Source organism: Oncorhynchus kisutch, linkage group LG1, assembly GCF_002021735.2.
Source record: "Oncorhynchus kisutch isolate 150728-3 linkage group LG1, Okis_V2, whole genome shotgun sequence".
Taxonomy (NCBI): domain Eukaryota; kingdom Metazoa; phylum Chordata; class Actinopteri; order Salmoniformes; family Salmonidae; genus Oncorhynchus; species Oncorhynchus kisutch.
In genome coordinates, this window is record NC_034174.2 from 58,768,779 (window position 1) to 58,783,774 (window position 14,996).

General features: G+C 40.5%; 1 protein-coding gene across 1 annotated transcript in view; it reads left to right on the forward strand.

Moving 5' to 3' along the window:
* The window catches only part of eml6 (EMAP like 6), a 56,541-nt gene that overhangs the window by 29,923 nt on the left and 11,622 nt on the right, over nt 1-14,996 (forward strand). The window contains exons 28-37 of the mRNA XM_020482561.2: nt 215-293; nt 524-653; nt 1,086-1,184; nt 4,381-4,554; nt 4,667-4,875; nt 6,513-6,670; nt 7,581-7,695; nt 8,288-8,476; nt 9,403-9,575; nt 14,190-14,352. Of these exons, the coding sequence (XP_020338150.1) occupies nt 215-293; nt 524-653; nt 1,086-1,184; nt 4,381-4,554; nt 4,667-4,875; nt 6,513-6,670; nt 7,581-7,695; nt 8,288-8,476; nt 9,403-9,575; nt 14,190-14,352 (1,489 nt within the window). The remainder of the gene's footprint in view (nt 1-214; nt 294-523; nt 654-1,085; nt 1,185-4,380; nt 4,555-4,666; nt 4,876-6,512; nt 6,671-7,580; nt 7,696-8,287; nt 8,477-9,402; nt 9,576-14,189; nt 14,353-14,996) is intronic.

A 14,996-nucleotide genomic window follows, 5' to 3' on the forward strand; every position in this document is an offset into this window, starting at 1 on the left:
TTCAAAAACACAAAGTGCTACAAACACAAACAAACTTCAAATCAGTAAAAACACAGAACAGCACATCATAAAGACACAGTAGGTCTATAATGGCGAGAGTGAAGTCGGGTAAGACATGTACAGCAAAGTACTGTGCAATTCGGCACTCTAAAAGCCTCTGGAATGGCTCATATGAATCATGTCAATTCGCCATGTTATCATTTCTTCTGTGCAGGCCTCCTGTCAGTAGAGCTGCCCCCTTACCAGAGAAACTGCTGAAGAACAACTTAACCAAGAAGAAAAAACTTGTTGAGGTTTGTGAGATGGATCCATTTTTAAAAGGGGAGGTTGCATAGTTAAGTAGCCAGGCAGGGTCTGGTGGGCCGAGAGATGTTGCCAAAGGAATGGCTGTTCAGGTCTATAATGTTCATACAAAACATTTGATGGGAAACATCAGCTTGTCCAGTATTTAGCATTTTAAATATTTATGTTCGGGGGAGAAATTAGTTCCTGTTGCTTTTTCTCATTTGGGTGTGCTTTTCAGGAGCTGGCCTTGGAACATGTGTTTGGATATCGGGGTTTTGATTGTCGAAACAACCTGCATTACCTCAACGATGGCGCCGACATCATCTTCCACACTGCCGCAGCAGTGGTCATCCAGAACCTCTCTGCTGGTGTGTATGAAGAGATGGACTGGCCATAGGGCAGTTATGGCAAATGCCAGATGGGCTGGTCCATCTTTAGCCCAGTTTGGCCTGACTTATTGGGGGTTTCACGCAGACTTATCAGTATTTGGCTAATAATGGGGGCCTCAAGGCAAAAATGGGTTGGTATGGGAGCCGGCCTGTTAGAAATGCCATGGCAGATTTCTGGTCCCAGTCCGTCCCTGCGTGTATGAGCACAGGAACACTGAACACACTACTGACCTGAGCCAACCCAAGCTATACTGTGCTGGCCTGTATATACATATTTTATTTTATGACAACCTTTTTTCTGCACGTAACTGTATATAAATAGGGGGGAAATAAGTATTTTAAAAGTATAGAAAAACTCCTGAAATGTGCTGGGACTGATATTAAAGTTCCATACTGTATCTCTCCTCACAGGGACTCAGAGCTTTTACCTCGAGCACACAGATGACATTCTGTGTCTCACTGTCAATCAACACCCAAAGTATCTAAACATCATTGCCACAGGACAGATTGGTAAGTGGGAACCTACTCTATTCTCATGACTTTCACTGAACCCATCCACATACGGTTTGGCTTTGTTTTATCGGCACTGGTGTTGTTTTGTGAGCACAGTTCTTTCTTTTTTTGCTACATTGTATCAGATTTATGTGGAAGATACTTTGGGTCAAAGAGTGAATGCAAATTTTGCTCAAAGGGTTTTTAATTGGCATTTAGTGTGAGTCTTCAATTGTGTTTTTACTCTTGCTCTTCAGAGGACATACTAAGCACCCTGTTTTGTGCTCCTGGGTGGTGCAGCGGTCTAAGGCACTGCATCTCAGTGCTAGTGTGTTACTACAGACCCTGGTTCGATTCCAGGCTGTATCACAACCGGCCGTGATTGTGAGTCCCAAAGGGCGACGGACAATTGGCCCAGCGTCGTCCGGGTTAGGGTTTGGCCAGAGTAGGCAATCATTGTAAATAAGAATTTGTTCTTAACTGACTTGCCGAGTTAAGTAAAGATTAAATAAAACATTAAAATATATATACAGTTGAAGTCAGAAGTTTACATACACCTTTCCTGACATTTAATCCTAGTAAAAATTCCCTGTCTTAGGTCAGTTAGGATCACCACTTTATTTTAAGAATGTGAAATGTCAGAATAATAGTAGAGAGAATTATTTATTTCAGCTTTTATTTCTTTCATCACATTCCCAGTGGGTCAGAAGTTTACATACACTTAATTAGTATTTGGTAGCATTGCCTTTAATTTGTTTAACCTGGGTCAAACATTTTGGGTAGCCTTCCACAAACTTCCCACAATAAATTGGATGAATTTTGTCTCATTCATCCTGACAGAGCTGGTGTAACTGAGTCAGGTTTGTAGGCCTCCTTGCTCACACACACTTTTTCAGTTCTGTCCACAAGTTTTCTATGGGATTGAGGTCAGGGCTTTGTGATGGCCACTCCAATACCTTGACTATGGTGTCCTTAAGCCATTTTGCCACAACTTTGGAAGTATGCTTGGGGTCATTGTCCATTTGGAAGACCCATTTGCGACCAAGCTTTAAATTCCTGACTGATGTCTTGAGATGTTGCTTCAATATATCTACATAATTTTCCTCTCCTCATGATGCCATCTATTTTGTGAAGTGCACCAGTCCCTCCTGCAGCAAAGCACCCCCACAACAGGATGCTGCCACCCCCGTGCTTCACGGTTGGGATGGTGTTCTTCGGCTTGCAAGCCTCCCCCTTTTTCCTCCAAGCATAACAATGGACATTATGGCCAAACAGTTCTATTTTTGTTTCATCAGACCAGAGGACATTTCTCAGAAAAGTACGATCTTTGTCCCCATGTGCAGTTGCAAACCGTAGTCTGGCTTTTTTATGGTGGTTTTAGAGCAGTTGCTTCTTCCTTGCTGAACGGTCTTTCAGGTTATGTCGATATAGGACTCGTTTTACTGTGGATATAGATACTTTTGTACCTGTTTCCTCCAGCATCTTCACAAGGTCCTTTGCTGTTGTTCTGGGATTGATTATCACTTTTCGCACCAAAGTACGTTCATCTCTAGGAGACAGAACGTGTCTCCTTCCTGAGTGGTATGATGGCTGCGTGGTCCCATGATGTATATACTTGCGTACTATTGTTTGTACAGATGAACGTGCTACCTTCAGGCATTTGGAAATTGCTCCCAAGGATGAACCAGACTTGTGGAGGTCTACAATTATTTTGGCTAATTTCTTTTGATTTTCCCATAATGCAAGCAAAGAGGCACTAAGTTTGAAGGTAGGGCTTGAAATACATCCACAGGTACAACTCCAATTGACTCAAATGTTGGAAATTAGCCTATCAGAAGCTTCTAAAGCCATGATATAATTTTCTGGAATTTTTCAAGCTGTTTAAAGGCACCGTCAACTTAGTGTATGTAAACTGGAATTGTGATACAGTGCATTATAAGTTAAATAATCTGTCTGTAAACAATTGCTGGAAAATGACTTGTCATGCACAAAATAGATGTCCTAATCGACTTGTCAAAACTATAGTTTGTTAACAAGAAATCTGTGGAGTGGTTGAAAAACGAGTTTTAATGACTCCAACCTAAGTGTATGTAAACTTCAGACTTCAACTGTATATATTGATATGCAAATAAGGGGCACTAATGTCAAGCAGTTTTCAATACTTCTCAGTTTACAATAAGTTCAAAACCTTTAGCTGTGTCCTTGAGAGCCCAGGATTGAATGTGAGTTTCAGGGCGATTCTTGATGCACAATAATGCTGTCACATGACTGTTGCATATTTTTTTTTACATCTGTGCCACGCAGAGCATTTGAAGTGGTCACTTTCATGCCAAATGTCATCCTTACCCATTGCTCTTGTTACTTTTGACGCTTCCTCATTTCACCATTGTCCACTCCATAACAGGTGATGTCACCGACCTGCCAGGTAAGATGGTGGCATTTATTCTTCATGTCTTATTTACTTTGGTTTCAATTCCGGGTCATGTTCATTAAGCACCAAATGGAAGAAAACGCACTGAAACAGGGAGGGTCTGACATTTTTCAGTAAAAAACCCTAATTTCCAAATGTTTTAAAGCACTTTCTTTTGCTTGCCCTAATGAACATCATCCTGTTTATTTCAGTGTAACTAACACAAACGTGGCATGTCCATTGAAAGCATAACCCATCCCAAAATGTTTTATTTATAGTTGATGTTTTTGACTTGCAGAAGAAAAATTCTAATCTTTTTTCAAAACTCTGTGGTATAATTTACTGCTTTTTGTGTAGATTTGGAAATTGGTGGTGAGTATTGACTTGAGTACTGTATTGTAGCTTGTCAACCTGCCAGTGTCAGTGATTATTAATTGATGAATGAAGTCTTACTATGAATGAATCCTTGCTTAGCCCTTCTTGTGAGCATGCCGAAGTAGTTAAGCAAGCCACTCATGGTTCTTGTACTGTACTGTATATGGTAAGTCACTTACCAATATTGCCCCTTGTACTAGTACCAGTTTATGCATGTAGATGCCAGACCGGGACCGACCCTTAGTGAATTAGACGTGACCCGTTATAAAGTAACCTTGTACGACTGGATTGTCCTCAACATGTCCACCCTTCCCATCCTCCTCCTTGACCCTCAAACCCTGTGTTGTGACTGAGATGTGACCTCTTGAGGCGTGGTGCTTTGAGTACTCAAGGTCATTGTAAAGCTGCGGGACTGCTTTTTGCCTGCAGGCCTCGCCCCCTCCATCCACGTGTGGGACGCAATGAGCAAACAGACGCTGTCTGTATTACGGTGTTCGCACGCAAAGGGGGTGGGCTACGTCAACTTCAGTGCCACGGGCAAGCTGCTGCTGTCGGTAGGGGTGGAGCCTGAGCACACCATCACCGTCTGGCGCTGGCAGGAAGGTAACAAGGCAACTCTATTTGATTTAAAAAAAAAGATGAATAGATGGATGGATGGGATGAATTAAACTCTATTGGGTCTAACAACTTTAATCCATGTTTTTCTATTCCATAGGCACCAAAGTGACCAGTAAGGGCCGCCATGCCGACAGGATCTTTGTGGTGGAGTTCAGGCCTGACTCGGACACCCAGTTTGTGTCGGTGGGAATCAAGCATATCAAGTTCTGGACCCTAGTGGGAGGTTCCCTCATGTACAAGAAAGGAGTGATCGGTGCAGTGGAAGACGGCAGGATGCAGACCATGTTGTCTGTGGCTTTCGGTGCTGTGAGTACCACCTTTCTATTTGTACATGGCTAATATATTGATTATCGAATTATGGTGAAGAAAATGAACAATTCATGCTGGGTTGCACATTTCTTCACAATTATTGTTTTGAACGTTCTCTTGAGGACTGAAGGTTCTACTCAATGCATTCTCAATGATGAAGATGTAGTCTAAAGTGCATTATAGTGGCTTGGAAACACGATGACATTTCAAAAATAGGCAAATAATTACTAGGAAAATCCTTTTGTCATCATTGTGATGTCGCCAGATACAGTATAACTTCAGCTATCTAGCTAACATTGAGAGGAGAGCACCGGATTTTTGTTAGGTAACGTTAGCATTCCTAGCTATTTTTGGCTAACTTTGCTAGCTAATGGCATTGCCATCTCTCTAAATACAGGGACGGCAAATGAACGGCTGCTGCACAGTCACTATGGGAAGTCTTTCTAGAGTGCTCGGTTCAATTGTGCACAAGAGCATTTTTTTTAACTCTAAATGGTTAAACGAGTGAAATGTGATTATTGTAAAAAAAAAAAGAAGAAGATATTGCTTCATATACTATCATCCTAAATTAAAATATGTAATTATTTTGCCATATTAATACATGATGATGATAATATTAATTTTTATGACACTACTTTCCTTTCCTTGATGTGGATAGTATGTGTTACTACATTACACAAGCTCACTTTTTGACCACATCGAATTGGTGGGAATTACACATCCTTTTTACCTCGGATTGGTGAAGTTAGTATAAACGTTTATAGTCAGCAGATCAATTGCTTAAAAACACATAAAAATCTGTCACGAACACGTACATTACCAGTCAAAAGTCCAGGGTTTTCTTTATTTTTACTATTTTCTACATTGTAGAATAATAGTGAAGACATCAAAACTATGAAATAACACATATAAAATCATGTAGTAACCAAAAAAGTGTTAAACAAATCCAAATATATTTTATATTTGATTATTTTAAGTAGCCACCCTTTGCCTTGATGACAGCTTTGCACATTCTCCACAAAATGTGTTAAAAGTCAAGGGGTCTGAATACTTTCCGAATGCACTGGACATATTACTCCCAGATTCCACATTCATTTCCAATAGTATTCCAATTCAGGTAAAAACTACTTAACGGGTCCAAAAACTTGCTGGGTTTGATTTACTTTGATATACCAGAAATCGTAAAAACAGGTTTGTGCCAAAGTACATTTGATGACATCATAATGACGGCAAAGTTGTTTCCTACAAAATATTTGCCTACTTTAGCAACGTCATCATATTTCCAGGCCACTATTGTGTAATTTAGATGAAGCGTCATTAGTCCCCATTCAGAATGACTGGGCATCAGTCCACTTTTGGGCACCACCTATAGCGGGTGTCTCTTTAGAACGGTCATAATAATGGCATGACGCGACAGAGTGACGGAGGTGCAACCCATGAATATTATTGAAGGTCTGCCTTGTCTTGTGGATGTCATGGACTATAAGTCTTTGCTTCAAAAGCGCTGTCTTTGTATTTGAGAGGAGTTACATCTCCTTAGCCCCGCCCCTCAGCTGTATACCAAAATAAGTTATGTTTTTTTTTCTGCTCAAAGACTGTACCTTTTAATGAGAGTTTTGTCATTGTTCTGACAGAATAACCTCACCTTTACCGGTGCCATAAATGGTGATGTGTATGTGTGGCGAGAGCACTTTCTGGTACGGGTGGTGGCCAAAGCACATACGGGGCCTGTTTTCACCATGTACACCACACTTAGGGATGGCCTCATCGTGACTGGAGGGAAGGAGAGGCCGTGAGTACTCAGACTTTTAACTTTCTTGATTCTTGCTCACAGTTTACATAACATGTGAGTGAGACATGGGTTACCTGATACAGGGTATAAAATAAAACATTTCATTTTTTACACTGTATTGTTTAAAGTTAAATTGATTGTTAAAAAGTGCAGTGCAGCGATTGATGATGCATACACAAATAAAGGAGATCAGGTTCATTTGCTATTCTTCACTCATCTAAAAACATGATCTAAAACCATGCATAAAGCAAGAAGTAGTGTGATCATGAAGTGTGATGCAATGTAAAAGGAAAACAGTAACATGTTTTTTTTTAAGCTGTGTGTGTGTGTGTGTGTGTGTGGTCGTTCTATTCAAATGAATTCCTTTTTTTTTTAAAGATTGAAACATTTAGACATGCATAGTTCCACCAGACTCGACATGACTAGGGAAGGACTTATTGCACAACAGTCAAAACAGCAAAAGACGACTAAAGAAAAAGCGTACATAAAACTCGACAAACATTAACGACATCACACTTGCTCAGACACACGTCGCCACCGTATCAGAACTTATCCATTTTTGTTCAATGTTTTATTTATTTCTGATATTGTTTCTTATCTATTCATACAACCAACAGCCATTGGTTTCAGCCACCGTTTGTTTCCAAGACTCTGGCCCATATGGCTTCAGTCTGTAGCTAGATTCTTTTCAATATTTAAATAACGAAACATTTGATTCTTCCATTCAAGTTAATTCAATTCAACATACTTTACTCCACCCAAAGGGGCAATTATTAATTGTATTAATCCCCGAGTGACAAGTGAACAACAACATGACAACAGGAAGAACATAACACAACATATAGCATACAGTACATGACATAAACTCACACACAGTAAATTTGATTTGATTTGTGTGTGTTCTTAACAGGACTAAGGAGGGCGGAGCAGTTAAGTTGTGGGACCAGGAGATGAAGCGCTGTAGGGCGTTCCAGCTGGAGACTGGGCAGACAGTGGAGAATGTTCGGTCCGTGTGCCGGGGGAAGGTAGGGTCCTGTGTTCTTCCCACTTCTACGAACTATCAATGTCTGCTTTGTGATACTTGATTGCTGAACTGGACCCCTATAATCTGACTATAGACACTCATATAGGGGTGAATCCTAACTTCCACTTGTCTAATTTTCACTTTGTCATGCAATGTCAACGGGAGACTAATTGAAAATTCGATTTCATTAGGATTTGTCCCGTAGAGAGAATTGGATAGATAATAGATGGTAATAGCTTAATCTTGACTTCTAATTGGCTGGGTGGAAATGTAGCAATGAAGTAGGGGCTAGGGATCAATTACCAATTCTGAAGAAGAGTTGCTTTTGTTTCCCTAATGTGCTTTGGGAAGGCTTTTTACAAAAATATTGTGCACAGTAAAATATGTACCCTTTCTTAATTTTATCCTGGAACATGCTAGCATACATTTATTATATGCACTTTAACATTACTATTCTCTTTAATATAGTTTATACTGACTATCTGTAGGTATTATCATGTTTGATTGTACTGTAAATTGAGAAATACTATAATACCACGTTCATTCAAGGAATAACCCCACGTTTATTTTTTTATTTCACCTTTTTAATCCAGGGTAAAATCCTTGTGGGAACTAAAGATGGTGAGATCATTGAGGTGGGTGAAAAGAATGCCGCCTCCAACACCATGATCAACGGACACACACAGGGGCGAATCTGGGGACTAGCTACTCACCCCTCAAAAGACATGTTCATTTCTGCCAGCGATGACGGCACCATCCGCATATGGGACCTGGCAGATAAGGTGAGTGAGACGGATGGAGAACAGTTTTTGCCTTTTAGGCCTGAAATGCATGTTCGATGCAGCGGTGTGTTGGTGTGGGGAGTAATGTTAACCCTGTGTTTGCCATTGTTGTTCTGAATCCACTGCCCCTCGTCAAGTTCGCCACCCCCACACCTCTACCCCCGTCCATTGGTCTGCCCTGCACTGTAGGCTATTGATGGATTTTTATTGATCTCAGATTCTCAGTTTGTCAGTGTCAAAGGCTGTCATTTAGATCATTTGTGCGGTATTATAAAATATTTTTCCAAAGTCTCCAGTCATGTAAAATGACGTAGAATTGCATGAAATGCGTTTAGAAAAGGGACTTTTTTCCCCCAGATCTTAGGCTACTAATAATGGTCCCTATTTTTGCAACTTATTTAAGCGCCTCTACATTACTCTATGCCACCACGCAAATATGATGATACGCATGCAATGCTTTATTATTTAAAAGATTATCTGGTACCACAGAGCTGCCCAGGTCTCCCACCTCCCGATTTACAAATAAAGCATTGAACACAGATAGTCTAGACTCTAGCTACTGTAACCACCATATGCTAAAATATCCACACAAGCCACTAGCCAGCCTGCCATACATCATGAGTAAGAACATTATTAATATTAGGCTATATTATAAACGTATTATTTGAGAGCATTGAAGATAAATCATAATCAATTATGTCAATCATGTCTTTTAGGAGGCACTGTAACTAGTTTGCTTACAATTTGTGATGAGTGAGTGTGTTGCAGAAATAAATATGCATGTACAAAAACAAAAATCGAAATAATAATCGCTACAGAGGTATGTTATGTTAGTATGTTCTGAATTGATTCATTTTGAGCAGAGAAGACTATCCATGGCCCTGCTCCTTGGTACTGTTACTGTCTTTTTGTTCTTTCACTCCAAGAAACTTCTAAACAAAGTCAGCTTAGGCCACCCAGCCAAATGCACAGCCTACAGCCCCAATGGAGAGATGGTGTCCATAGGCATGGAGAACGGAGAGTTTATCATCCTCCTGGTCAACTCCTTAACAGTGTGGGGCAAGAAGAGAGATCGGAGTGTGGCCATCCAAGACATTCGGTGAGCCCAACCTAGGACCCTTATATTTCAAGGTGGTTGAGGAGATGGGTTGTATTTGAGTAATTTTATTCTTTAAAAAAACATCTGGATCGAAACAAAAATAAACTATGACAAGACCGGAAATGTACACTGAGTGTACAAAACATCAGGAACGGCTTCCTAATATTGAGTTGCTCCATTTTGCCCTTAGAACAGCCTCAATTTGTCGGGGCATGGACTCTACAAGGTTTCAAAAGCGTTCCACAGGGATGCTGGCCCATGTTGAGTCTAACGCTTACCACTGTTGTCAAGTTGGCTGGATGTCCTTTGGGTGGTGGACCATTCTTGATACACACGAGAAACTTGTCAAAGACTCCAGTCCCCCAAGTCATCGACTGTTCTCTCTGCTACCGCACGGCAAGCAGTACCGGAGCGCCAAGTCTAGGTCCAAAAGTCATAAGTCTGCTGAACAATTAATCAAATTACCACCGGGACTATTTACATTGACTCCCCCCCCCCCTTTTTGATTTTACACTGCTGATACTTGCTGTTTATTATCTATGCAAAGTCATTTTTTACTTTAGTTTATTTAGTCAATATTTTCTTAACTGTAGTACTTGAACTGCATTGTTGTTTAAGGGCCTGTAAGTAAGTATTTCACGGTAAGGTCTACCTACACTTGTATTCGGTGCATGTGACCATTTTTTAAAATTTGATTTGAAATGTTGAGCGTGAAAAACCCAGCAGCATTGCAGTTCTTGACACATTCAAACCAGGGTGCCTGGCAACTACCATCCCCCGTTCAAAGGCACTTAAATATTTTGTCTTTCCCATTCACCCTCTGAATCGCACACATACACAATCCATGTCTCAATTATCTCAAGGCTTAAAAATCTGACTTTGACCTGTCTCCTCCCCTTCATCTACAGTGATTTGAAGTGGCTTTAACAAGTGTCATCAGTAAGGGATCATAGCTTTCATCTGGATTCACCTGGTCGTGGAAAGAGCAGAGTTTTGTACACTCATTGTATTTAAATAAAATTGAACCATAATAGTATTGATCAATTTGTCGAAATATTGTGGGGATGGAGTTTGGAAAGTTGCAGGTTAAGGTTGTGCTGAAGCCATAGTTTGGTTCTCTAGTCACTCTGTTGTTGATAATTGTCTGGTCACCAGTTTAGTTCCATTTATATGAGGCAAATTGTATTATGAAAACATATTATGTTTCGCTTAAAAATGTCAAACCTTGAATACTACAGATATTCACGGGTTGCATGTTTCGTCACAATATTGTTTTGAACTGATGCCCGAGCATTCTACTCAATGCATCGTCAATGAGCACAGATGAAGATTTCATCAAAAGTGCATTACAGTGGCCTGGAAATACAACTAAATTCAACAGGAAGCAAATAATTAGTAGGAAAAACTTTTGTCATCATTTTGATGTCGCCAGATTGACTTTAGATGCAGTATAATGTTAGCTAGCTAGCTAAAATAGATGGGAGGCCACCGGATTTTAGCTAGCTAACATTAGCATTGCTAGTTATTTTTGACAAACCTTGCTAGCTAATGACAACATTGACAACTGTCTAAAGTAAATTTGACCACATGATGACGCTGGCATAGTTGTTTCCTACTAAATATTTGACTTCTTTAGCAATGTCATTGTATTTCCAGGCACTATAGTGTAATTTAGACAACAGTAGTTAGCCTCCCTCCAGAATGACTGGGTTTTCACCACTTTAGGGCACCCCTATGGCGCCACCAGTAGAGGGCGGCTTGAGAATGTTCATAACAATGGAATGACGTGACTGAGGTGCAACCTAATGAATACAGTGCCTTCAGAAAGTATTCACACCCCTTGACTTTTTCCACATTTTCTTACAAAGTGGGATTAAAATGGATTTCATTGTAATTTTTTGGTCAACGATCTACACAAAATACTCTAGAGTCAGTGGAAGAAAAATGTATGGAAAATAAAACACTAATACACTGCTCAAAAAAATAAAGGGAACACTAAAATAACACATCCTAGATCTGAATGAATGAAATATTCTTATTAAATACTTTTTTCTTTACATAGTTGAATGTGCTGACAACAAAATCACACAAAAATTATCAATGGAAATCAAATTTATCAACCCATGGAGGTCTGGATTTGGAGTCACACTCAAAATTAAAGTTGAAAACCACACTACAGGCTGATCCAACTTTGATGTCATGTCCTTAAAACAAGTCAAAATGAGGCTCAGTAGTGTGTGTGGCCTCCACGTGCCTGTATGACCTCCCTACAACGCCTGGGCATGCTCCTGATGAGGTGGCGGATGGTGTCCTGAGGGATCTCCTCCCAGACCTGGACTAAAGCATCCGCCAACTCCTGGACAGTCTGTGGTGCAACGTGGCATTGGTGGATGGAGTGAGAAATGATGTCCCAGATGTGCTCAATTGGATTCAGGTCTGGGGAACGGGCGGTCCAGTCCATAGCATCAATGCCTTCCTCTTGCAGGAACTGCTGACACACTCCAGCCACATGAGGTCTAGCATTGTCTTGCATTAGGAGGAACCCAGGGCCAACCGCACCAGCATATGGTCTCACAAGGGGTCTGAGGATCTCATCTCGGTACCTAATGGCAGTCAGGCTACCTCTGGTGAGCACATGGAGGGCTGTGCGGCCCCCCAAAGAAATGCCACCCCCTCGAAATCCAAACCCGATATTACGTCCATATAGTCCAAGGTTCCATATAGCCTAGTATAGAAACAGGATCAGTTCATCATACCCTTTCTGTATTACCATAAATCCAACCTTATTTTAAGTCCACATTGTCCACGGTTCCATAATGCATGAATAAAAACAAAGCCTTGGCTTTCATTCATGCAAAATAATTGTTTTTGTAAAAAAAACTATGAATCCATATTTGTATTGTGTAATGTGGTGCAAATATGTATAGGGGACTACTTCAACAGGAGGTAGCTATCACTCACAGCCACGTTGTAATCTTCGAGTCCTTGAACATTTGATTATTTACATATAATTGATCGAACATTCTGCTTCTCTGCTCGGGGCCTTTTGAAATTGGGGTACAGGGCACGTCGTCTCTCCACTATTTCATGAGGAAATTGTTCATTAATAGAGAATGGGGTGTTCTTTAATTCCCTACCCTTTTGTAACAAGGACCTTTTCATTTTGTAGTGGGTTAGCATAGCTACGATCGGACGGGGCCTTCCCTCTCCTCTGCTACCAAAACCGTGAGGTCTTTGAAAATCAATTGTTTCCACCTGTTCGTCCGTCATCTTGATATTACGTTTCATGAACACCTTGACTCTTTCCATCGTTGACTGATAGTTTTCGTTTTCATCCTCCTTTATTCCCATTATAACAACATTATTTCTCATACTTCAGCACTTTAGATCAAGTAATTCGCTTTAATAGTTTTATTATCATACCGTAGTGCACGGTAGTTTTCAATATCTTATTTCTTCCATAATTTAATTACTGTAATCTATTCCTCTTTTTAAGGCCTCAACCTCCCCCAAGAGCCCAGGAAATAGATCCATTTTTTTTAAACTGCTCTCTCATGCTTGTAAGCAATGCTGTTATCTTATGGAGACATAAGTTATAAACACGTCCCCCTCCAATGTTAAGTTTGGAATTTTAGATGACGGCTTTCCTCCTGTTTCACTCGCAGGACTCGAGGGAAGGTCTTCCCTTGTTCGTTTCGATGTATCTGTTCCTTTTTCAAGCATATCAGAATACTGATCAATAAATAGTTCCAGATTCCCTATATTATCCAGAATGTTTTGTTTTGTAGTTATCAGCTAATTTTGTTATTAATTCATAGGACAAAGTGTGCCTACCATGCTGCCACCTGTCACGTCATCATCCTCTAGAGCCCCCTAGTTGTTTTGATACAGCATCCAAAGTGTAATTCATAACTTCACCATGCAAAGGTACATTCAATGTCTGCTTTTTTTAAAACCCGTCTACCAATACATGCCGTTCTTCATACGGCAATGGAAAACCTCCCTGATCTTTGCTTTTGATTCTGTGCATGAAATTCAATGCTTAACCTTACAAATCATTTTATGTGTGGGGTACAGAGATGGGGTAGTCATTACAAAATCATATTAAACACCATTATTGAACACAGAGTGAGTCCATGCAACTTATTTTCTGACTTGTTCTGAAAATGTTTACTCCTGAAGTTATTTAGGCTTTGCCACAACAAAGGGGTTGAATACTTAGTGACTGAAGACATTTCAGCTTTTAATTCCACTTTGACATTTTGGGGTTTCGTGTGTAGATCAGTGGCAAAAAAATCTAAATTGAATGAATTTTAAATTTGGGATGTAACAACAAAATGTGGAAAAGGTCAAAGGGTGTGAATACTTTCTGAAGGCACTGTATCATAGAACGCAAGTACTTATTGCATTTGAAAATGTCAATGGATGCATTTGCTCCATTGTTTGCCTTTTTATTTGGAGTCCCACTCTTTAATCTCCTACTCTTTATGCACATTTGTTCATTTTTTTTTCTCCATTGAGCTTGCTTTTTTGTCCAGGACTAGGCTTAAAATCTATGTCCGGGAAACTGGCCCATACAGTATGGGATTAATCAGGTCATTCTTTGTTATAAAGATTCAGCCCGGACAACCGTCTGCTAGCAGTGGGATCTGTGGACAACGCGGTGGACTTCTACGACCTTACTCTGGGTCCTTCACTCAATCGTATTGGCTACTGCAAGGACATTGCTGGATTTGTCATCCAGATGGATTTTTCGGCTGACAGCAAGTACATCGAGGTAAGACGGGATAATATTTTCATGCTTAAATATTTGCAGAGAAAAATAGAGACATAATTGATCAAATGGAAAGAGCACTCCTCAATCTATGTTTCTGTGCACTTGGACCCCTCACATTAGTTGTTGTAAACTGAGAGGTGGATCTTGGCAAATTACTATTACTAGTCTGTTCAACCTTTGTTTTGTATCGTCTGAGATTCCTAAAGATTGGAAAGCTGCCACTGCCATCTCCCTCTTCAAAGGGGGAGACACTCTAGACACAAACTGCTACAGACCTATATCTACCCTACCCTGCCTTTCCAAGGTCCTCGAAAGCCAAGTTAACAACCATTTCGAATTCCATCGTACCTTCTCCACTATGCAATCTGGTCCCCGAGCTGGTCACGGGTGTACCTCAGCCACGCTCAAGGTCCTAAATGATATCATAACCACCATCGATAAAAAACAGTACTGGTGCAGCCGTCTTCATCGACCTGGCCAAGGCTTTAGACTCTGTCAATCACCCCATTCTTATCGGCAGACTCAACAGCCTTGGTTTCTCAAATGACTGTCTCGCCGGGTTCACAAACTACTTCTCAGATAGAGTTCAGTGTGTCAAATTGGAGGGGTTGTTGTCCAGACCTCTGGCAGTCTTTATGGGGGTG